Source organism: Mustelus asterias, unplaced genomic scaffold (assembly GCF_964213995.1).
Source record: "Mustelus asterias unplaced genomic scaffold, sMusAst1.hap1.1 HAP1_SCAFFOLD_114, whole genome shotgun sequence".
NCBI lineage: Eukaryota > Metazoa > Chordata > Chondrichthyes > Carcharhiniformes > Triakidae > Mustelus > Mustelus asterias.
In genome coordinates, this window is record NW_027590155.1 from 25,769 (window position 1) to 51,599 (window position 25,831).

The following is a 25,831-nucleotide window of genomic DNA, read 5'->3' on the forward strand; positions in this document are numbered from 1 at the left end:
TAGGGATTTAATGTGAAACCTCTTTACCAGCGAGTGGTGAGACTGTAGAACTCACTACCACAGTTGAGGTGAATAGCATGAATACATTGAAGGGGAAGCTAGATACATACATGAGGGAGAAAGGAATAGAAGGATATGCTGATGGGGGGAGATGAAGAGGGGTGGGTGGAGGCTCATGTGGAGCATAAATACTGACACAGACCATTTGGGCCGACTGGCCTGGCCCTGTGCTGTAGACTCAATGGAACAGAGACAAATGTATTTATTTTACATCGACCTTTGGTGGTAAGAAAAACATTATTTATGATCCAGGATTAAATAAACATCCTTCACCAGTTTTTGTGGATCATTTCAGTGGAAATGTGCTCTCCCAGGCTCAAAGAGCATCAGCCCACTGGAAACAAAGTTGTGAGATCGGCCAGTCCAGCAGAAAGAAACCCTCCGACCCTCCCACTTCACCTACTGTCAGAATGAACGTGGTTCAGTCCTGGGTGTGATTAACAGCAGAATCCAATGCTTGTAATCGCTTATGAACTTGCTGGTGTCTCAGCAGGTGGGATGATCGTGTGAATCCCTTTCCACATTCATTGCAGGCAAACGGCCTCTCCCCAGTGTGAAGTCGCTGGTGCGTCAGCAGGTTAGATAATCGACTGAATCCCTTCTGACACACAAAGCAGTTAAATGGCCTCTCCCCAGTGTGAACTCGCTGGTGTGAAATCAGGTTGGATGAATCACTGAATCCCTTGCCGCACACTGAGCAGGTGAACGGCCTCTCCCCGGTGTGGACTCGCTGGTGTGTCTGCAGGCTGGATGCCTGGCTAAATCCCTTTCCACACAGAAAGCAGGTGAATGGCCTCTCCCCAGTGTGAGTTCGCTGGTGCGAAAACAGGTTGGATGAATCACTGAATCCTTTACCACACTCAAAGCAGGTGAAGGAAGCCTCCCCAGTATGAAGTTGCTGGTGTCTCAGCAGGTTGGCGGAGTTACTGAATCCCTTCCCGCACACAGAGCAGGGAAATGGCCTCTCTCCGGTGTGAACTCGCTGGTGTGAATACAGGTTGGATGCCTGAGCAAATCCTTTACCACACATGGAACAGATAAATGGCCTCTCCCCAGTGTGAACTCTCTGGTGTGTCTGCAGTGTGGATGAATCGCTGAATCCCTTCTCACACACGGGGCAAGTGAATGGCCTCTCTCCATTGTGAACTCGCTGGTGTATCAGCAAGTGCGATAATTGAGTGAATCCCTTCCCACAATCAGAGCAGGTGAATGGCTTCTCCCCGGTGTGAACTCGCTGGTGTGTCAGCAAGATCGATAACCGAGTGAATCCTTTCCCACAATTGGAGCAGGTGAATGGCCTCTCCCCGGTGTGACTGCGTCAATGAATTTCCAGCACCGATGGGGAACGGAATGACTTTTCACAGTCCCCACATTTCCATGGTTTTTCCATGATCTGAGTGTCTTTCTGTCTCTCCTGCAGTTTTCACAATACGTGCACTGGAACACCGTCACTCGGGTTGCACGGGCCTCGATGCTTTTCTGTTCACACCAATGGTTCACCCAACTCAAGCAGATAAACGTTTCTTCTTCCAGATTCAAACCGATGACATTCAGCTCCCATGAATTGAGTGAATGTTAGATCTTGACATTTCTATCAGCAAATCAACTCCTTCTAATATCCTGTAAAAAGAATTTACAAAAGTCATCGCTGTCAGAACAAGGTAGAAATTCAAATCAGACAATTCTAGTTCCTGTGGAACATTGCAAAGGATGTCAATGTCTTTAAGAGAGAGAGAAACCTGGGCCAACCTTTTCAGAGTCTGCAGCTCCCTGGATTCACTTCCTTTCCCTTCAGTTGCTGCAAGTCCCCAATTTCCCCCAGAATGAGAAAAGAAATGGAAAGGGGGAAACATTGATTTCCTCCCAGATGTGGCCCAGATGTCGTCGATGTTGTGATGCAGGAATAATTGTTTAAGCAGATGGAGATTGGAATGGCCATTATTTATCAGAAAGTTTGTTCTCCGGACACGAAACCAAATAAAGAAACGTAGGAATACAAATGGTTTCCAAATAATTTCAATTTGCGTCCAATAATAACAATGAATATCCGGTGTAGATTCAAAATTAAGTCCACTCTGCACTGTCCCATAAAGTGCTCTGTTTGTGAACAGAATTCCCACTCACCTGAAGAAGGGGCTTGCAGCTCCGAAAGCTTGTGTGGCTTTTGCTACAAAATAAACCTGTTGGACTTTAACCTGGTGTTGTTAAACTTCTTACTGTCCCATAAAAGCAGAGAAAGAGCGATAGCGTAAATCTTCCTCTATGTGGTACCTGCCAAAACATCCCACCGCAAGTATGGCACGGGATAATAATACAAACTGCTTCTGCTTCGAGCAGGGCCGATTATGCTGGACATTCTGGAAGAAATGTGCTCGCAACTTCTTAACAAACCGAAATAATATCTTGTTCTATTAAACTACACGGACTGTGTACTTTGCACATTTCAATAACATATTTAAGGAATATTGGCTGTGTTGCTATCACTTTTCAAGCCCGTGGACTTGTCTCCTCAGTCTGCATGTCGAGTCAGGGATTGAACAGGCTCATTGTATCTTCCTTCATTGATTCTCGATGTGCTGTAATCTTCTACAGTGTCCGACAGTAAGATCGATAGATTCGCTGTCACCACTTAAAAATACTTTCAACCTTCGCCCAAGTCTACCATCTCTGAAAGTCGACAGAAGCTGCTTTGAAGCTGGTCAGGAGAACCACCGGCATTACCCATCCATCCATCCATCCATCCATCCATCCGTCCATCCGTCTGTCTGTCTATCTATCTGTCTGTCCGTCTGTCTATCTATCTACCTATCTATCTGCCTGTCTGTGTCTCTGTTTGTCTCTCTACCTGTCTATCTATCTTTCTATCGGACAACGTTATGGCACAGTGCTAGACATTGCTGCCTCACAGTGCCGGGGATTTGATTCCCGGTTTGGGTCACTGTCTGAGTGGAGTGTGCACGTTCTCGTCATGTCTCCGTGGGTTTCCTACGCTTGCTCCAGTTTCCTTCCACAGTGAAAGATGTGCTAGTTAGGTGCATTGGCCATGCTAAATTCTCCCTCAGTGTAGCCGAACAGGCGCCGGAATGTGGCGACCAGGGGATTTCACAGAAACTTTATTGCAGTGTTAATGTAAGCCTACTTATGAAACTAAGAAATTAAAAAAGTCAATCAATCTATTGCTTTTATTAAAGTCGAACATACAATTTGATCTCCCAATTGCTTGCTGTGCCTGTACATTAGCAACTACGTTCCCATCTCTCACAATTCAAAATATCCTGTTCATGCATTTAACCTGTCTCTCCTCATTTCCACACTCTTAGCGTCCTCCTCAGGCTAATCAAAGACACCAGCTAATTTTATGGCGTCTGCAATCTGATGTCATTGAATTTTGCGTCCACCAGCTGTCAGTGGAACCAGACATTATCTTCTATTACAGGAGATCTTTTCGTTAAAAATACACTGCAGCATGTAATTATTTTAATGGAGATCCTCTCCCTGTTTTTACTGCACTTGCCAATGTCTCTATTTGCTTTACACTAGACCATGTTTCTCTTGATATTGCGCTAAACTCTCTCTTGTCACAGTAAGAGCTTCAGCTTCTGCTCATATCACAGCAGGGCCTGCTTCATTTATTACTGTAATTGATTATAGTTCTTTGTAAATCTCATTCTCTATCTGTTCGTTGCAAACTACAAAATATCACTTCCCATTTCATTTTTACTTGATCAAGTCTGTTCTTTGTGTTACACTCGATCTGGAATCAGTAATTGCTGAACTTGATTGCATATCAGTTTTTTTTATTGACCTGGACTGTGTCTCAAGCCGTGCTTGCCTCAGCGTCTACCTAATTCATTTCTACTCTGAAATATGTCTCCAAGTAAAGTCCGATATTCCCTCTTTCATTTTTTTCCACGACAACGTTTTTGCTTGCGTGAGGGAAGAGTCGGCGTCAGATATTGCTGCAGTTGGGCATATCTCTGTTGACATTACTGTCAGCCCGATCTTAGATATTAATGCATTGATTTGTGCTTCAGCATAATGGCAGAAGGGCCTGATTCGCTTATTCAAGCACTCAGCGACATCGAGGTTGATATGATAGTGGACGCTGCTCCTGTTTATATTGTTCTCGAACGTGACTTTTCATGTATTACTCTTGTCCATGTATTGTTTATTAGTGGTCCACATCGAGCAACTGTTCATCATACTTGTGACCCTGTCCAGGTACAGTTACACCAGGCTCATAATACACCAACCTGTTTACATTACACCAGGTACTGTTCGGTATAGGAAATTACAGTATTCAACTTTTTATATTTACACTCACCCTGTTTCACTCATTGCTGTAGCCGGGTTGCCTCTGTTTGAATTATCATACCTTATATATGACTGCATTCGAATATGCTTCAGTTTATGAAAGGCTAGGCCTTGCCTCTGCTTGTGCGACAGTAGAGCATGTTTTCATTTGTATTATACCAAGCCTTACCTCGAGATGTATTGCTTGGGATGATCTGGCTTTGTTATCATTGCACCGTGTCTCTCTATCTGTTATACTGCACCATGACCATGCTGTTTTTTTGTGTCCTGTTTCAAAGCACATTCTTGCTCATGTTGTGATAGAATCTGACTCACTTATTGCAGACAAGACAATCCCTTTGTTTATGTTCAAACCGAAAGTGTTTTTCATCATATTAGGCGAACCCCTGACTCAGTTATTATGGTGATAGACCAGTTCCAGTTTTATGTCGCACTGGTCTATCTATTAGCTATTGCCGCACTGATAAATATATCTTTTTCTATTCGAAAATGTCCTGTCAGTGTTTAAACTTCGTCTTTGGCTGTGTCAATTACACCAAAGCTAAACTATGTCTTCGTTTACATTCCACTAATCTCTGTGTCAGTTTTTGCTGCAGTGTACAACATCCATGCTTATATCATAATGCAATGTCTCAATAAGAATATGGCTCTGCTTAAAATATATTATCCCTTGTTACAGTTCATATTACACACGGCCTGTCTTAGTTATTGCCGCAAGGCACCGTGCATTTCGTTGAAATGCAGCAGGGTCATGTAGCTATTTATAAAGCACTGGGTTGTGTGTCACGAGTCCTGTACTAGACCGTGACGTAAACACGCACTTAAAGCGTTCTTTGCTGTTCAACTGGACTGACGGTAACTGTGTTTGTTTTTTGCTCACTCTCACGTGAACATATCTGCTGTTTGTAGCTGAGCAACTTTCAGGGCATCAATTGGTTGATCGTGTCCCAAGGAATAAAAACAACTTCAATTTCTGCACGTGGTGAAGAAAACATTCACGTGAGCTGCTGTAATACCTTGACAGCAGTTTAGAGATGATGCCTGTTGAGCTCTTCCTGATGTCCATTCTTATTTATATTCTGGAACATGTGAACATTCTGTCATTCTGCCCCTTGTAATATGTAAATATCGGGACGTTTTTCTTTATCTGATGTGTCATATTTAGATTTTGATTGGTGTTCCTTATGTTGGAGGGAATGCAAGTAATCAATAAGGTCACCTGATGTTTAATATATTATCTCACTGGTCAAATCTAAGAGAGTTCGGTCACATAGGGGCAACATGAATTGAAGGCTACTGCGGGAGCTAATCTGGAATTGAACTGTAATCATAACTCCAGTTCTGTTGAACCGGGTCGCTATGGGTACATGCTGTAACCGAAACAGCCACTCTATTTTATATTGTATCGGATAACTTCAGACGCTGTGATGCCGAGTTTTTCAAAAGAAAATTCGATGCTCGTCGTTTCAGTCAATATCAGATTTTCCCTTTGCAATTTCTGCAGTGGAGACGAAAGACAGCGCCCTCTATATCTGCGGATTGAGGATCACAATGCTTCACAACCACACGAGCCCACACAAGAAACCTGACAAAACACGACATAACAGGAGAGTTATTTGATGGCATCGACCACCGTGCGACACTTGTAGAGTAAAATTGCTCATTCAGGATACCCATTCTTATTATCTGTCACAATTGTGCCAAGGTGTTGCAGAGTGAGCAGATAAACTGAATTGATTTCCTTGGAAAGAAGGCTGTTAAGAGGAATTGTCATGGAAGTGACCAGATTTATGAGAGTTTATCTCTGGATGTAGATATTAGGAAATTATTTCCACTGTCATCAGGAATGCCGATGAGGGCTTACGAATTATAGGTAATTGATCAAAAATTTCTGGAGGGGGGCTTGGATTTGCCATAATTTTCAAATCGAGTTGTGATCATCTTGAAAACACTGCCCAGAAGCGTGGTAGAGGAAGATTAAATAAAATGTGATTCAATATATGTTTGAAAATGAAAAAGTGCAGCTCCATAGGCAATGGAGATGTAGTTGACTTGATTGTACAGCGTTGCAAACTGGAAGTACAGACACACTTTCCCAAAGGCCCTACTTCCTGCCTATGTTATCCAGCGATTCCATAAGCCGCACTCAATTCTAACTCCAGCACAAGCGCCGTTCCTCTTGTTGTCTCTCGCTCAAAATCCTGAAAATATCTCCAGAACAGCACCGTCACCATTTACACGATGGTGGGTCAAGATAGCGATGGACGACTAATGCTAATCTGGCCATAATCGCCCATAATTAGGGAATATGCATCACAAAACAAACAAACTAAAACTTAAACAAAACGGCTGACATTTTTTGAGAATCACCACATGATTGTTTCCTCTATAATATTCATTCTTCCTTTTATTATTTGTGTCTGTACCATCTCCCTTTGCTCCTCAATTTCAGTCCTGTTTCCTCTCTCAGTTTCTCTCGTTGAATTTAATTTTCGTTCTTCTTTTGCACCTTCAGCAACGTGCAATGAAGCTGCCTGAATATTTGCCTTTTGGAACAAGTGGTGTGAAGAGGGAAGGGGTGGGGTAATTGCCAAACCCAAGCCCGGCACAGAGCAATGGCGCGGTCAGATGGTGCAGGAGGAAGCAGAGAAACTATGTCTGAACACTCAGCACTCGTGTTAAAATGCTGCGACCCAATTATCGCATTCGTTACTTGTTATTAGAAAAGAATTGCACAAGAAAATTCCTCACCTTTCGTTGTAGCTCTTAACTTAAAAGATTGCAAAAATAAATATATATGCAAATAAAAAGATGCTTCTGGGCAATGTGTGCCATTTCCTCTACTTCAGTTACAGTTTCACTTGTGTCCGTCTTTTGAGCACACAATACTGTTAGACATGTTTCAGATGGTGATTAACTATGTTAGTCTGCACCTATAAACCCATTAAATTGTGTTGCAGACTGAACGAGATGCTAACCTGTGAACGGTGCCAAAATAGGAGCGTCAGCATTTGTGATTTTGGGGGAAGCATTTGAGGCCGATGTCAGAGCAAAGATAACATGGCTGTAACACTGAGATTACGGATAATGTTCAGCAACAAACTGAAATCAGACAGACTTCCCTCACCCTACAGGAGAAAGCTTAACGAATGTTTCTACCTGGCATCGAAGCGGAGACATTTCGCGTGTTGAGCGAAATTGATAACCACGACATTACAGAAACAAAGGACAGCACAGCGTCATCAAATGGCCTGATTACAATATTCAGCTCCACTGTCATGCTGCAGGTTCTGATGTTTAGGTTGAGAGTCCATGTCACTTAATCCAAGAAGACATCCGTTACTTTCTACCTGATATCGCAACTTATCTTGTCCTTCAAAATTAAAAAACGTTCGCCCGGCAAATGGCTAAGGAAGCAATGATTTCTGCTCAATCATTAATGCATCATTCTCATTGTCTTTCGAATAATTCCAACCAATTGTACTCAGTATTTTTTCGTTATTAAATAGGGTATTTTGTTTGGGTCTTTTAAGAGACTCCTGGATGAGTATATGGGACTTAATGGGATGGAGGGTTATAGGTAGGCCTAAAAGGTAGGGATATGTTCGGCACAACTTGTGGGGCCGAAGGGCCTGTTTTGTGCTGTAGTTTTCTATGTTTCTATCTATGTTTCTAATATTTAATATCAATACATTATTTAACACATGCGTCTTCATTATGAATTGAATAGCTCTGAAATTGAACATCATTGAATTGCAAACATGACTGACCAACAGATGGAATCGAGTCACCGGGTAATACAAATCCCATAGTGCTTCTTTGAGATTCACCACAGTCAGTTTTTAAACAAAGTCATCTATATTTAAATGGAAGAGATAGAAGAATTATCTGTTAGTTATACTTGAGGCTTGTTATTATGAGTGTGAAACATTCAGGTGCATAAACTCCGGCCATCTGTAGGAATGTCCCGTAAATCCGCAGTGAGTCTCGATTTCCTCATCTGTCTGAGTGGTTATTCCTAATTCTTTGTTATTTATTTATTTTGATTTTAAAAATATTCTTCTGGGAAATGTGTGCTATTTCCTGTAGTTCACTTACAGTATCACTTGTGTCTGTCTTTTTGAGCACACACTACTATTAGACATGTTTCAGATGGTAATTAACTATGTTAGTCTGCGCCTATAAACCCATTAAATTCTACTGGAGACCGAACGAAATGCTAACATGTGCAGAGTGTCAAAACGAAACGTTTCTTTCCTCTCAATGCGTCAAAAAAAATCAGCATTTCTTATTTTACAGAAAGCATTTGAGGCCGAGGTCAGAGCAAAGATAACGTGGCTTTAACATCGAGATTCGGATAATGTTCAGCAACCAACTGAAATCATTCAGATTTCACTCACCCTTCATGAGAAAAGCTAATGAATGTTTCTGCCCGTTTTCAGATCGGGGACCTTTCGCGTGTTAGGCGAACGTGATAACCACTATGTTACAGGAACAAGAGACAGCACCGACTCGCTAATTGGCTTGACTACAATATTTCACTCCACTGTGTTGCTGCCGGTTCAGACGGTAAGATTGAAGGACCAATACAAGAACAAATCCGTTACTTTCAACCTGATATCTCAATTTATCTTGAACTTCAAAACTTAAAAAGCGTTCGTCTGTCAAATGTCAAAGGGAGCAATGATTTCTGCTCAATCATCTCATCTTCGTAGAATACGTTCAACCAGTTATATCCTGCATTTGTAGTTATTCAACATTTAATTTCAATACTTTTATTTAACACAGATGCCCTCATTCTGAATTGAACCTCTCTGAAATATACAACATTCAATTGCAAACATGACTAACAAACAAAAGAAATCGAGTCACTGGGTAATACACATCCCATGGTGCTTATCTGAGAATGACCACACTCATCTTTCAAACAAAATCAAATTCATTTCAAGGGAAGAGAATTAAGAATGATCTGTTCGTTATACTTGATGCCTCTTTATTCCGCGTGTGAAACATTCTGGCGCCGAAATCTCGTTCATCTCTAGGAGGTCCCCACTGATTCTCGATTTCCTCATCTGTCTGAGTGGTTTTTCCCATTTCTTTATCATGAAGAACAATTTTAAAAAGATGCTGCTGGGAAATGTGCGCCATTTCCTCTAGTCCAGTTACAGTTTCACTTGTGTCTGTCTTTATGAGCACATAATACTAATAGACGTGTTTCAGATGGTAATTAACTATGTTAGTCTGCATCTCTGAACCCATTAAATTCTATTGTGGACTGAACGAGTTGCGAATATGTGTATAAGCAGTACATACATTTATTTCCTGCTTTTGCATCCTAAAATACAGCAATTCTGATTTTCCGAAAAGCATTTTAGCTGACGTAACATGGAGATTCACATAATATGGAGCAACGAACTTAAATTCTGCAGATTTAGCTCACGCTCAGCGAGATAAATCCAACAGTACTTCTGGCCGGTTTCGAACCGTTGACTTTTCGCGTGTGAGGTAAACGTGATAACCACAGCACCACAGAAACAGAAGACTACACGCTCCAGCAAATCGGCTATCTGCAATGTTCAACTGCACTGTGTTTAGACTGAAAGCCCATGTCAGTCAATTTAAGAAGAAAACCGTCACTTTCAATTTATTAACTTATCTTGAACGTCAAATGTTTAAAGCGTTCATCCTAAAGCATTCATTCTGCACTCTTTCTAGTTTAATAGTAGAGCGACCAGAACTGGACACAGTATTTCAACTGTCCCGAGTGGTGCTGTGTGACGCCCAGGTGGTGAGAGAACGGACAGGAAACAGACTAACAGTAAAGTCACTATCCTACTGCGAGAACTTCCAGATTTAGCGATTTACTTGGGGAGGAATATCGAAAAATCGGGTAAAAGAACATGGGAGCAGCAGTCGGCCATTCGGTCCTTCGATTTGGTGTCGCCATTCAGTTAGATCGGGGCTGATCAGCCTGAACGCCACTTTCCCGCGCTATCTGCATGGCCCTTGATGAGATGATGCTCCATGAAGCTACTGAATTTTTTGAACATGCTCAATAATTGACATTCTACAAAAAAATGCTTATTTTCTTATTGTGACACGGAAGTTAAGGAAGGCTAAATAATTATATCATTGCTTTTCCTCAATATGTCCATTAGCCTTATTATCAGGACAGTTTCAACAGTGATTCCAGTGATTTCCTTTTTCTGTGTGTGGGACATGGGTGCCACTGGTTGGCCAGCATTTATTCCCCATCACGAGTTGAGAGCCAACCACATTGCTGTGCCTCTGGAGTCACACGTAGGCCGGACCAGGTAAGGACGGCAGGTTTCCTTCCCTTAAGTACATTATTGAACAAGATTGTTTTTTCCGACAATGGTTTCATGGTCATCAGTAGATTGTTAATTGTAGATATTGTTTTCATTGAATCTGGTCCGCACAACATTAGCTGAGTTTCTGAATAACCTCGCGCGAATACCACAAAGCCATCGACTCTCCTGTTGTCCTCTTTTTAGGTCAAACCAAACCAAATAAACAAACTCAGATTAAATCAGGACAAAGTAAAAGGGGCAGCTCCCCAAAAAGGAGGGGGAACAGCCCGAACAGAAATCAAAGCACAAAGGAAACTTAAAAACATCAAATTAAAATGTGATTATTAGGGTCAATAATGCACCCCAACCCCTGCGGTGCCCAGCGGGCGCGGAAAGCGTCAACCTCGCCCGTGGACACCGCATGCTCCCTCTCCAGGGACACCTGGCCGCGAACGTAGCCGCGGTAGAGGGGAAGACAGTCAGGATGGACGGCCCCCTCGATCGCCCGCTGCCTGGACCGGTAAATGGCACGTTTCGCCAGGCCCAGGAGCAGGTACACGAGGAGGTCGACATCCCGACCCTCCCCTCTCCGCACCGGGTGTCCATAGATCAGGAGCGTGGGACTGAAGTGCAGACAAAACATCAACAAAAGGTTCTTTAGAAAAACATAAAGGGAGTGCAGCCTAAGACACAAAACACAGACATGGTCCACGGACTCCACAAGGCCGCAGAAAGGGCAGTCTTCGGAGCCCGTGAACCAGTGAATCCTACGGTTGTGCGGAACTGCTGCATGCATCACCCTCCACCCCAGATCCCCGATGTAATTGGGGGAGATCCCTCCGTAGAGGGACCTCCAGCGGGGACCTCCGCCGCCCGGCGGCAACAAGGCCCGCCAAGGTGTATCCGGGCGACAGGCGAGGAGGCGGTAGTGGAAGGTGTGCAGCAGCAGCCCGCACAGGAAACGCCTCCGCGCGGGAGAAAAAGGCACGGAGGGCATTTCCGCGAGGCGGCTCAGGCTGTGGGGTCGCCTCTCCTGTTGTGAATATCAGCAATACTGAAAATGTAAACAGGGACCACAGAGTGAATCATGCTGCGTTTAAAGAATTTTACCATTCGCTGCTCCATTCACCCTGTCACTCTGCGGCAGTTTTATTTATACGAGGCGCCCTCTGGTTTCTGTCACTGTTTCTCAGTCCCCAGCAATACACCGCACTGTCAGACAGCCACAGCTCACGGGTGGTGAACTTCCCCTTGCTTTTCAATCTTTCGATAGATACAGAAAATCGGGGCCCCACGTCCTCGGCACTGGAAATATCTCCATAATTGGAGGTGGGGGCTTCTCCCAGTCCTGGCGGTACAATTGAATGTAATATGCACCAGCTGCTGAGCAGTTGAACTTAAAGGGCACCGAGTCTCCTTCAAACTCCACCGCTATCACCGGCTCCTGTGAGATCGAGTCTGCAGCAATGACACCTGCAGCAATTTAGAAACATCAAGCGTTAAGATGTCATTATCATTTGATTGTAAATAATAGCATTAGGGAACGGATCGTATTGTAACGAGTACAAACCCAATCTGCTCAATCTCTCCTCATAATTTACACCCCTCAACTCCGGTATCAACCTGGTGAACCTTCTCTGCACTCCCTCCAAGGCCAATCCTTTCGCAAGTAAGGGGACCAAAATTAGGAGCAGAAGGAGGCAAGTTCAGCCCTTCGAGCCTGCTCCGCCTTTCAATCAGATCATGGCTGATCTCTCCCTGGTCTCAAATCCACTTCCCCACCTGTTCCCCATATCCATCTTTCCCTTTCTTTTTATCAGAAATATGTCTATCTTCCTCTTGAAACAATTCAATGATTCAGACACCACCTCGCTATGTGGCAGCGAGTTCCACAAATTCACCATCCTCTGAGAAGCTCCTCATCTCAGTTTTAAATCTATAGCCTCGCAACCTATACCTGTGACCTCTTGTTCTAGATTGTCCCATAAGAGGAAACATTTGCTCTACATTTACTTTATCAATCGCTTTTAACATTTTATGTCCTTCGATTAGATCCCGCTCATCCTTCTAAACTCCAGCGAGTATAGTCCAAACTGCTTAATCTCTCCTCATTTGTCATCCCCTTCATCCCCAGAATAAATACTCAATTAACTGTTTGTCGATTCAATCAGGCTTAAGTGTTGAATGATTCTTCTGAGTTCATTCTCCCAAACAGTTCCTTTACCACAACCATTACCTCTCCCTTTGCCTTTTGTTCCAGGATGTTTTTGTCATTTATTCTCATCCGACCTCTAACCAATCCCTAACTTTCCATTTTGTTCCACCTGACCCTCCTCCATTTCTCACAGAATCAAACCCATCACATTTCTCCCTCTCTTTAGTTCTGAGGTAGAGTTACATTGGACATGAAACGTTAACTCTGTTTCTCTCTCCACGGATGCTGCCAGACCTGCTGTGTTTTTCCAGTTCTTTCTGTATTTACTTTCGATCTACCTGTAGTGATGGGAAAAACATTATTTACCACCGAGGATAAAATAAATGTTTTTCAACAGCATTTGTGAATCCTTTCGGTGGAAATGTACTCTCTCAGGCTCAAAGAAATTTAGCCCACTGGAAGCAAAGTTGTGAGACCGGCCAGTCCAGCAGAAAGAAACCCTCCGACCCTCCCACTTCCCAAACTGTCAGAATGAACATGGTTCTGTCCTGAGTGTGATTAACAGCAGAATCCAACACCTGTAATCACTTGTGAACTCGCTGGTGTGTCCGCATGTTCGATAATTGAGTGAATCCCTTCCCACAATCAGAGCAGGTGAACGGCCTCTCCCCAGTGTGAACTCGCTGGTGTCTCCTCAGGTCAGATGAATCACTGAATCGCTTCCTGCATTGGGAGCAGATGAACGGCCTCAGCCCGGCATGAACTCGCTCGTGTTTCCTGAGGTCAGACGAATGACTGAATTGCTTCTCACATTCAGAACAGGAGAATGGCTTCTCCCCAGTGTGAACTCGTTTGTGCGTCCGCAGGATGGATGAATTACTGAATTCCTTCCCACACACAGAGCAAGTGAATGGTCGCTCCCCAGTGTGAATTCGCTGGTGTGACTGCAGGTGGGATAACTGGGTGAATCCCTTCCCACAATTAGGACAGACAAATGGTCTCTCTCCAGTGTGAATTCACTGGTGTGTCTGTAAAATGGATGAATTACTGAATCCCTTCCCACAAACAGGGCAGGTGAACGGCCTTTCCCCTGTGTGACAACGTCGATGAATTTCCAGGTGACTCGGGCAACAAAAACGTTTCCCACAATCCCCACATTTCCATGGTTTCTCCATGGTGTCAATGTCCTTGTGTCTCTCCAGGTTTGACAATCAGTTGAAGCCTCGTTCACACATACAACCAGTGTGCAGTCTCTCCCTGCTGTGAATGGTGTGATGTTGCTTCAGCCAATGTAACTGATTAAAGATCCTTTCACAGTCACTGCATTGTACACTCTCACTCAGGTATCATTCTCTGTACTGTTCCAGTCACACTGATGTTAAAATCTTTCACAGCAGACAAAAAGGACAAACATTTCTCCTTTTAGATTCAAGATTGATGATATTCAGCTCCCGATGAATGGAGTGACTCTGTCAGATCCTGATGTGCTATCTGCTTTGAGAGTTCTGTCTGCGATATCTCCTCCCCTAATATATTGTAAAAGAGTTTACAAACGTTATCAGTGACAGTACAGGTTAGAAATTCAGAACAGAATTTTAATTGCGAAGGAACATTCATTCCTCTCTCATTTATCGAAGGCCGTAAATATCTGGACCACACACTCTCTATTCACATTCTGCTGTATTTAATACATACCCAATAACACTATGATGTATAATTATACAGTTCTCTATTACATGATTAGAGATACATAGGGCTGTGAGGGAGTATTTTATTTCGACAGCTAGTGTTGCTGACCTGAAACTCTCTGCCTACCAGCTTGATGGAAGCAGAGAAGGTGAATAATTTCAGAATGAAATTGGGGGGGGGGGGGGGCACTTGAAGGAAATAACCTGTAGGGGGACTGGGGATGTAGAGAAGGAATGGGAGTGACTGGATTGTCCTACAGAGTGTTAGCATAGGCTCAAATTACTGAATGGACACCTTGTGTCGTAATGACGCTGACTGGAAATGCATATTGTAGCTACAGTAGGATAATACAAGATTAGAAATAATTAATGTATTTTGTTACAAATAATATATCTAATCTGTACCATATTACAAGACTAGACGTATCTCTGTCCTATCTTAATTTAAATGTCAGCCTATCCTGGAGAAACCATCTCTTTAATTGTGAACATTAGGAAAGAGACCATCCTTTTACCCAGACAAATAAATGTGTCAGACTGAGAGAGCGAAAGGATGTCAATGTCTTGAAGAGAGAGAGACCTGGGGCAACCTTTCCAGAATCTGCAGCCTCCCTGGATTCACTTCCTCTCCCTTCAGTTGCTGCAAGTCCCCAATTACCCCCAGAATGAGAAAAGAAATGGAAAGGGGGATGAAAGAAAGTGTTTCACTCACAAATGGTAGAGACAGGAGGAAGTTTCAGTCTGTTGTGCACCTCAATCTGAGTATCACAAAGCCCGATTGGCTGAAGGACCAGAGTCCTTCCGGTCTTTTCCCATTGGTCAACACCTCAGCACGAAGGTCAGAAGGCGGGCTGCCCCGCTCATGCGCAGTGTCGCCTCTCCACTGGACATGCGCAGTCCCAGGCCGGGGGGAGGGGGTGATCACCAAGAGGCTTCTCGCTCTGGCCGGAGCCGCCAGCCGGTTGCCTGGAAACCTTGGCTGGAGGAGGTGCAGGGGGAGGGGAACAATGGGTGGGGGCGGGACTTCCGTGTCCGCGCGCCCGGGCCTGCGCACTGGCACCCCATGACGTCATTGTGGAAGAGACTGATTCCTGTTGGCTGATTCATGATGTGGAGATGCCGGCGTTGGACTGGGGTAAACACAGTAAGAAGTTTAACAACACCAGGTTAAAGTCCAACAGGTTTATTTGGTAGCAAAAGCCACACAAGCTTTCGAGGCTCTGAGCCCCTTCTTCAGGTGAGTGGGAATTCTGTTCACAAACAGAACTTATAAAGACACAGACTCAATTTACATGAATAATGGTTGGAATGCGAATACTTACAACTAATCCAGTCTTTAAGAAACAAAACAATGGGAGTGGAGAGAGCATCAAGACAGGCTAAAAAGATGTGTATTGTCTCCAGACAAGACAGCCAGTGAAACTCTGCAGGTCCACGCAACTGTGGGAGTTACAAATAGTGTGACATAAATTCTGATTCTAGGATCGCATGATAAAGACTCAGGAGGAAAAAAGCAGAAATATTTATGTGAAATAGTGTGACATAAACCCAATATCCCGGTTGAGGCCGTCCTTGTGTGTGCGGAACCTGGCTATCAGTTTCTGCTGATTCAGGCAGGGCTCCATTGTGACGTCACAATGCGGAAGCTCGATTGATTCAGATTCAGACTCAAACTCCCTCCTCTGGGCAACATCTGGGAGGAAATCAATGTTTCCCCCTTTCCATTTCTTTTCTCATTCTGGGGGAAATTGGGGACTTGCAGCAACTGAAGGGAAAGAAAGTGAATCCAGGGAGGCTGCAGACTCTGGAAAGGTTGGCCCAGGTTTCTCTCTCTCTTAAAGACATTGACATCCTTTGCAATGTTCCACAGGAACTAGAATTGTCTGATCTGAATTTCTATCTTGTTCTGACAGTGATGACTTTTGTAAATTCTTTTTACAGGATATTAGAAGGAGATGATTTGCTGATAGAAATGTCAAGATCTAACATTCACTCAATTCATGGGAGCTGAATGTCATCGGTTTGAATCTGGAAGAAGAAACGTTTATCTGCTTGAGTTGGGTGAACCATTGGTGTGAACAGAAAAGCATCGAGGCCCGTGCAACCCGAGTGACGGTGTTCCAGTGCACATATTGTGAAAACTGCAGGAGAGACAGAAAGACACTCAGATCATGGAAAAAGCATGGAAATGTGAGGACTGTGAAAAGTCATTCCGTTCCCCATCAGTGCTGGAAATTCATCGACGCAGTCACACCGGGGAGAGGCCATTCACCTGCTCCAATTGTGGGAAAGGATTCACTCGGTTATCGATCTTGCTGACACACCAGCGAGTTCACACCGGGGAGAAGCCATTCACCTGCTCTGATTGTGGGAAGGGATTCACTCAGTCATCGCACTTGCTGATACACCAGCGAGTTCACAATGGAGAGAGGCCATTCACTTGCCCCGTGTGTGAGAAGGGATTCAGCGATTCATCCACACTGCAGACACACCAGAGAGTTCACACTGGGGAGAGGCCATTTATCTGCTCCATGTGTGGTAAAGGATTTGCTCAGTCATCCAACCTGTATTCACACCAGCGAGTTCACACCGGAGAGAGGCCATTTCCCTGCTGTGTGTGTGAGAAGGGATTCAGTAACTCCGCCAACCTGCTGAGACACCAGCAACTTCACACTGGGGAGGCTTCCTTCACCTGCTTTGAGTGTGGTAAAGGATTCAGTGATTCATCCAACCTATTTTCACACCAGCGAACTCACACTGGGGAGAGGCCATTCACCTGCTTTCTGTGTGGAAAGGAATTTAGTCAGGCATCCAGTCTGCAGACACACCAGCGAGTCCACACCGGGGAGAGGCCGTTCACCTGCTCAATGTGTGGCAAGGGATTCAGTGATTCGTCCAACTTTATTTCACACCAGCGAGTTCACACTGGGGAGAGGCCATTTAACTGCTTTGTGTGTCAGAAGGGATTCAATCGATTATCTAACCTGCTGACGCACCAGCGACTTCACACTGGGGAGAGGCTGTTTGCCTGCAATGAATGTGGAAAGGGATTCACACGATCATCCCACCTGCTGAGACACCAGCGAATTCACAAACGATTACAAGCATTGGATTCTGCTGTTATTGCTGCTATTAATCACACCCAGAACTGAACCACGTTCATTCTGACAGTAGGTGAAGTGGGAGGGTCGGACGGTTTCTTTCTGCTGGACTGGCCGGTCTCATGACTTTGCTTCCAGTGGGCTGATGTTCTTTGAGCCTGGGAGAGCACATTTCCACTGAAATGATCCACAAAAGCTGATGAAAGATATTTATTTTATTCTGGATAGTAAATAGTGTTTTTCCTAACGCTACAGGTAGATCTAAAATAAATACATTTGTCTCTGTTCCATTGAGTCTACAGCACAGGGCCAGGCCAGTTGGCTCAATTGGTCTGTGTCAGTATTTATGCTCCACATGAGCCTCCCCCTCGTCATCTCCCCCCATCAGCATATCCTTCTATTCCTTTCTCCCTCAGGTATGTATCCAGCTTCCCCTTCAATGTATTCATGCTGTTCACCTCAACCACTCGCTGTAATAGTGAGTTCTACAGTCTCACCACTCGCTGGTAAAGAGGTTTCACATTAAATCCCTATTAGATTATTGAATCTCTGAAAATGCACACAGCATTTATAACAAAAAGGATGAATTGTCAGCGCGGATAGAGATAAATGTGTGTGTCCTGATAGACATTACAGAGACTTAGTTGAAAGGTGACCTAGGCTGGGATCTAAATATTGAAGGGTATTTGACATAATGGAATGGCAGGAAGCTAGGAAAAGGTGATAGGATCTCTCCCATTAATTAACGATGACATTAGTTCAGTACAGAGCTACCACCTTAGCCTGAAAGATCAGGATGAAGGATCGGTTTGGGTCAAGATAAGAAATGGTAAAGGTGTGAGGTCTCTTGTGGGAGTATTTAATGGGCCCCTTACCTATGTTACACTGAACTGATTTTTTTATTTTGAACATGACACTATAATAGTATATTTATTTACTAGTGTGACAAACGGGCTTACATTAACACTGCAATGAAGTTACTGTGAAAGTCCTTTAGTTGCCACAACCCAGCGCCTGTTTGGGGAGACTGAGGGAGAATTTAGCATGGCCAATGTGCCTTACCAGCACGTCCTTTGGACTATGGGAGGAAACCGGAGCACCTGGATGAAACCCACGCAGACACGGGGAGAACATGCAGACTCTGCACAGACAGTCACCCAAGCCGGGAACTGGCCATGGGTCCCTGGTGCCGTGAGGCAGCAGTGCTAACCACTGTGCCACCGTGCCGCACTAAGATACTATATTGCACTGCCCATAAATAAAATAAACACCTGATCAAAAAGGACTAGGAAAAAGTATAAACTTATAAATCTCAACTCCTTTTCACAAATACAGATCAAATACTTCATCATTCCCATTTCCCAGTCACATAATTTTCTAATTATTGTGATTATTCAAATAGTATTTCTATTAAACTCATAGATAATACCATTATTTAATTCCATGACTTTATATAAACTAACATTTGAAGCTTATACATTGTTTTAAAGCTGTATTTACACATATTTTCAAATCTTCACCCAAAGCATTCCAAAGATTCATCCACAAACTGAAATATACACAGACTTCAAAGTTGTACAAACATAACATTTTTTAAACTTGTTTTTTTCTATTTAATTCATGATCATCATCCCTTAAAGTCAACAGTTTCTTTGCAAATTTTCAGGCAAAGATTCATTTTTTGCTTCATCCAAAATCATTGCAGTTTTCAGTTCAACTGACTTCCTAAACTTTAAAACCTGGACATTTTATAAACAATTTGTTGCTAAGTTCTTGAAAATTCACTTTATTACTATTCATTTGGCTTTTTTCTGTAACATGTAGATCGGATTAATAAAGTTAAAGTTTGATGTTTATTTATTAGTGTCACAAGTAGACTTACATTAACACTGAAATGAAGTTAATGAAAATCCCCCAGTCACCACACTCCGGCACCTGTTCAGCTACACTGAGGGAGAATTTAGCATGGCCAATGCACCTAACCAGCACGTCTTTCGGACAGTAGGAGGAAACCGGAGCACCCGGAGGAAATCCACGCAGGCGCAGGGAGAACGTGCTGACTCCACACAGTGACCCAAGCCAGGAATCAAACCTGGGTCCCTGGCACTGAGAGGCAGCACTGCTAACCACAGTGCCGCCATGTCGCCCAAATATTCATGCTTTATAACGTTTCCCCAAACCTCTGAAGAATCATTTCAAATGAACAATACAAAATATGCAATGACTGCAGATCCAATATGGGCGGCACGGTAGCACAGTGGTTAGCACTGCTGCTTCACAGCTCCAGGGTCCCGGGTTCGATTCCCGGCTCGGGTCACTGTCTGTGTGGAGTTTGCACATTCTCCTCGTGTCTGCGTGGGTTTCCTCCCGGTGCTCCGGTTTCCTCCCACAGTCCAAAGATGTGCAGGTTAGGTTGATTGGCCATGCTAAAAATTGCCCCTTAGGGTCCTGAGATGTGTAGGTTTGAGGGATTAGCGGGTAAATATGTAGGGATATGGGGGTAGGGTCTGGGTGGAATTGTGGTCGGTGCAGACTCGATGGGCCGAATGGCCTCCTTCTGCACTGTAGGGCTTCCATGATAAATTTAGTCTTACTCAGAATTTCAATACTCTTTGATTATTTTGTTTTAATATATTGTATATGTGGTTCCCAACAAAATATATGGTCTAGGAGAACACCCAGAACTATATTTCCATATTGGGGAGGCGATGGTGTAGTGGCAGTGTCACAGGACGAGTGGCCCAGAGACTCAGGGTAATGCTCTGGGGACCCAGGTTCGAATCCTATTGTGGCAACTGGTGAAATATAAATTAGATGAAAATCTGGGATTAAATGTCTAATGATGATTAGGAATTATTGTCGATTGTCATAAATGCCCATCTGGTTTATTGATGTCCTTTAGGGAAGCAAATCTGCCAACCTTATCTGGTCTGACCAACATGTAACTCCAGATCCACAGCAACATGGTTACCTTTAATTGCCCTCTCAGTTCAAGGACAATTAGGAATGGGCAATAAATGCTGTCCCAGTGACACCCACATCCCATGAATAAATAAATGTTGACATTGTCTGTGGGGAGAGAATAGAGCCAACGTTTCGAGTCTAGATGACCCTTCATCAGAGGGGTCTGACCCCTCTTCTATTTTTGTAAATGTTGACATTGTTTATTATATTAACCAAGGGATTTACTTCACCAAATAACATAAACTTCGTTCCACTCAGAGTCGGTCACAATTCATTTTTGACAAACAATATTTTTATTTTCTCCAATTCAGCACTAACAATTTCAATAAGCTCTTGAAGATCCCACCCAGAATAAAACATATTGGCATCATCTGCAAACAAAACTAATTGTAATAACTTTGATACATTCCAAATGTCATTAATATATAAAATAAACAATTTAAGGCCCAAAACAGATCCCTGTGAAACTCCACACAGAATATTCACAAAATCTGATTCACATCATCGACTGTTACAAATTGTTGAGATTTTCCAAATAACTTCTGAGCCACTTATTCACTACTCCCCTAATCCCTTGTTTTAAGTAATATTCCATGGTCAATTGTATCAAAATCTGTGTAAGATCAGTAAAAACCTCTATTGTAAATTGTCTTTTTGTCCACAGCATTCGTCATTTTCTCCACAAATTCCATCAGTGATAGTGAGATAGACCGACTTGGTCTGACTATTACACAGTGAGTTACATTGAGCAATGGAATTATCAGACCATTTAGCAAATGACTTCTCTTTTCTCTGCAAAATGAGAAAAGTGAACACACTCTCCTGAAATTAGTATAATCATGTAGTATAATATGCCCGGCTAGCTCAGTCGGTAGAACGTGAGACTCTTAATCTCAGGGTCGTGGGGCTTTCGACAAGGTCCCTCATGGTCGGCTCATCCAGAAGATGAAGATGCATGGGATTCACGGTCACTTGGCCACTTGGATTCAGAATTGACTTGCCCATAGAAGTCAGAGAGTAGTGGTGGAGGGTGTTTTTCTGACTGGAGGTCCATGACTAGTGGTGTTCTGCAGGGATCCGTACTGGGACCTGCTCTATTTGTGATATATATAAATAACTTGGATGAAAACGTGGATGGGTGGGTTAGTAAGCTTGCAGATGACACAAAACTAGATGGAGTTGTAGATAGTGTAGAAGGTTGTCAAAGGATACAGTGGGATGTAGATCAGCTGCAGATATGAGCGGAGAAATGGCAGATGGATTTTAATCCGGGCAAGTGTGAGGTGCTGCACTTTGGGAGATCAAATATTAAGGATAAGTATACAGTTCATGTACAGAGGTCTTGGGGTTCAAGTCCAGAGCTCCCTGAAATTAGCCACACAAATATTTATCGGTAAAGAAGGCATATGGCATGCTGGCCTTTATTGAGTACAAGAGTCAGCGTGTCATGTTGCAGCTTTATAAAACTTTGTTTGGGCCGCACTTAGAATATTGTGTTCAATTCTGGTCACCACATTACAGAAAGGATGCAGAGGTTTTGATGAAGATGCAGAAGAGGTTTCCCAGGATGCTGCCTGGATTGGAGGGTGTGAGCGACTGACAAACGAGGGTTGTTTTCTCGATAGCGGTGGAGGGTGAGGGGAGACCTGATAGCAGTCTTTAAAATGAGAGACGTAGAATCTTTTCCTCAGAGTTGATATGTCTAATACCAGGGGGCATGCACTTAAGGTGAGACGGGGAAAGTTCAAAGGAGATGTGAGAGGTAGGTTGTTTTACACAGAGAATGGTAGGTGTCTGGAATGCGCTGCTAGGGGTGGTGGTGGAGGCAGATACGATAGGGGCGTTTAAGGGGGTTTTAAATAAGCACATGAATATGCAAGGAATAGAGGAATATGGACCAAGGGCAGGCAGAAAGGAATAGTTTAATTTGGCATCATGTTTGACACAACATGGTGAGCTGAAGGGTCTGTTCCTGTGCTGTACTGTTCTACGTTCTATTTGTGATCTCCATTTAGAAAAAGGAAATAGAGGCACTGGAGAAGGGGCAAGAAAGATTCACAAGAATAATCCCAGAACTGTAATCACTTGTGAACTCACTGGTGTTTCACCAAGTTTGCTGACTGAGTGAATCCCTTCCCAGTCAGAGCAGGTGACCAGCCTCTGCCTGGTGTGAACTCACTGGTGGGACACGAGTCCCCGAGAGCTTTTGAAGCCACGCCCACATTTAAAGAGTCTCTCCTGGGTGTGATGATGTTGTGTCTGGGCAGGCTGGATAACTGAGTAAATCCTTTCGCACACACCGAGCAGGTGAATGGTTTCTCCCCGGTGTGAACTCACTGGTGTTTCAGCAGTGTTGATGATATTCTAAACCTCCTTGAACAGTGAGAGCAGCTGAACGGCCTCTCCCCGGTGTGAATGTGCTCGGGGATCATCAGTTCCTGAGAGCTTCTGAAGCCGGCCTCTCAGGCACAGCATTTAAAGGGTCTCTCCTTGGAGTGAGTGGCTTTGTGTCTCAGCAGGATGGATGAAGTAGTGAATCCCTTCCCACACACAGAGCAGGTGAATGGTCTCTCCCCAGTGTGAACTCGCTGATGTTCCCTCAGGCTGGATGACCTTTTAAACCTCTTTGAGCAGTGAGAGCAGCTGAACGGTCTCTCCTCAGTGTGAATGCGCTGGTGGGACACCAGATCCTGAGAGCTTTTGAATCCGCTCCCACAGTCAGAGCATTTAAACGGTCTCTCATTAGTGTGAGTGACTTTGTGTCTGCGCAGGTGGGATGAAGTAGTGAATCCCTTCCCACACACCGAGCAGGTGAATGGTCTCTCCCCGGTGTGAACTCGATGGTGTTTCAGCAGGCTGTATGATGTTCTAAACCTCTTTGTGCAGTGAGAGCAGCTGAACGGTCTCTCCTCAGTGTGAATGCGCTGGTGGGACATCAGATCCTGAGAGCTTTTGAATCCATTCCCACAGTCAGAGCATTTAAATGGTCTCTCATTGGAGTGAGTGGCTTTGTGTTTCTGCAGGCTGGATGACTGACTGAATCCCTTCCCACACACAGAGCAGGGGAACGGCCTCTCCGCGGTGTGAACTCGCTGGTGTCTCCGCAGTTCGGATGAAGTTCTAAATCTCTTTGTGCAGTGAGAGCAGCTGAACGGTCTCTCCTCAGTGTGAATGCGCTGGTGGGACATCAGTCCATGAGAGCTTTTGAATCCGCTCCCACAGTCAGAGCATTTAAAGGGTCTCTCATTGCTGTGAGTGAGATTGTGTCTGCACAGGTTTGATGAATGAGTGAATCCCTTCCCACACACCGAGCAGGTGAACAGTCTCTCCCCGGTGTGAACTCGTTGGTGCTCCCGCAGGTGGGATGATGTTCTAAATGTCTTTGTGCAGTGAGAGCAGCTGAACGGTCTCTCCTCGGTGTGAATGCGCTGGTGGATCATCAGTTCCCGAGAGCTTTTGAAACCACTCCCACAGTCAGAGCATTTAAAGGGTCTCTCATTGGTGTGAGAGAGATTGTGTTTCTGCAGGCTGGATAACTGAGTGAATCCCTTCCCACACACAGAGCAGGTGAATGGCCTCTCCCCAGTGTGAACTCGTTGGTGTCTCTGCAGATTAGGTAAGTCAGTGAATCCCTTCCCACACACAGAGCAGGTGAATGGTCTCTCCCCAGTGTGACTGTGTTGATGAATTTCCAGCTCAGATGGGAACCTGAATCCCTTCCCACATTTCCACGGTTTCTCCATGGTGCGGGTGTCCTTGTGACTCTCCAGGTTAAACAATCAGTTAAATCTCACACAGAACACGGGTACAGTCTCTCCCCACTGTGAATGCTGCGATGTATTTTCAGGCTGTGTAACTGGTTAAAGCTCTTTCCACACTCAGTGTACTGGAACACACTCACTCGGGTGTGTGTATCTCAGTGCATTTCTAGTCACAGCGATGTTTACAATCTTTTGAAGCCAAGAGGCCAAACAAACATTTCTCCTGCTCGATTCAAAGGCCGATGATTTCAGGTCCCAAGAAATCGAGTCACTCTGTCAGATCTCGATGTGATGTTGGAGATTTCTGTCTGATTTCTCCTTGTCTAATATCCTGTAAGTCAATTTAGAAAAAACATCGCAATTCAGAATACGATCGAAATTCAAATCTACATTTCTAGTTTCTATGGAGCATTCATTAAAGACACAGTCATGGAGCATTAAACCTGCCGAGCAGGGCCTCCCGTATCAGCACACAGGGAGCTGCTTTGTGAGACTGCCAGCAGTACAGACAAGTCAGAGATAAGGGTGTCCTCAGAAGTGGGATTCATTGTGAAGGCTCAGGGACGGTTGATAAGATGCAGCAATTCTATGATTCTAATGAACATTCTTTCCCCTCTCATTCCCCAAAAGCTGTAAATCTCCATCCCACACACTCTCCCTCCATTCTCACTCTGCTGTATCTAATATTCACCCTCCCAATTCTCCTGAAGGTGCTGATTGAGGCTGATTGACAGATCCATGCTCACTGCTTCCTGTCCAGCACAGAAATCAGAAAAAATAGGAGCTGCAGTCAGCATTCGGCCCATCGAGTCTGCTCAACCATTCATTGAGATTATTGGTTGATCTACCTCTGCATTATTTTCCCCACACTGTCCCCCATATCCATCGATATCTTCAATATCTAGAAACCTATCAATCCCTCTCTTGAAAATTCTTGATGACTGAGGCTCTATCGTCCTCTGGGGTAGAGAATCCAAAACATCACCACATCCTTCAGTGATGAAATCCTTCCTCATCTGAGCTTTCTCTCCATTTTCCAGCCCGTTCCCAATAATTATTGACTCCCTTGTCATTCACAAACTGTCCAACTCATCCTTGAATATATTCAATCCCTCCACTGGTCCCTATGGAAGAGAAATCTAGATACTAACAATTCTCTGAGGGAAGAGATTGTTGGAAATATATAATATAGCTGCAGTCCAAAATTACACAGCCAGATATAATAAGTGTATTTTATTACAGAGCTATAAATAATATATCTAATCTGTCCCATATAACAACAGGGGAGCTGAAAGCCTCGTGGTATTATCACTAGACTATTAATCCAGAAACTTAGCTAATGGGGACCCAGGTTCGAATCGCGCCACAACAAATGGTGGAATTTGAATTTAAAAACAAAATCTAGAATTAAGAATCTACTGATGACCATGAAACCATTGTCGATTGACCAAAAAACCCATCTGGTTCATTAATGTGC

At 44.0% G+C, this 25,831-nt stretch overlaps 1 protein-coding gene across 1 annotated transcript; it reads right to left on the reverse strand.

Annotated features, from left to right (window-relative positions):
- Positions 1 to 376: 376 nt before the first annotated feature.
- Positions 377 to 24,412, reverse strand: LOC144484529 (uncharacterized). Its single transcript, XM_078203042.1, is given in 5 exon segments — positions 377 to 1,126; positions 13,437 to 13,859; positions 23,098 to 23,265; positions 23,350 to 23,665; positions 23,747 to 24,412. Coding segments are annotated over 5 exon segments (2,142 nt in total). The 5' UTR covers positions 24,337 to 24,412; the 3' UTR covers positions 377 to 481.
- Positions 24,413 to 25,831: the final 1,419 nt, after the last annotated feature.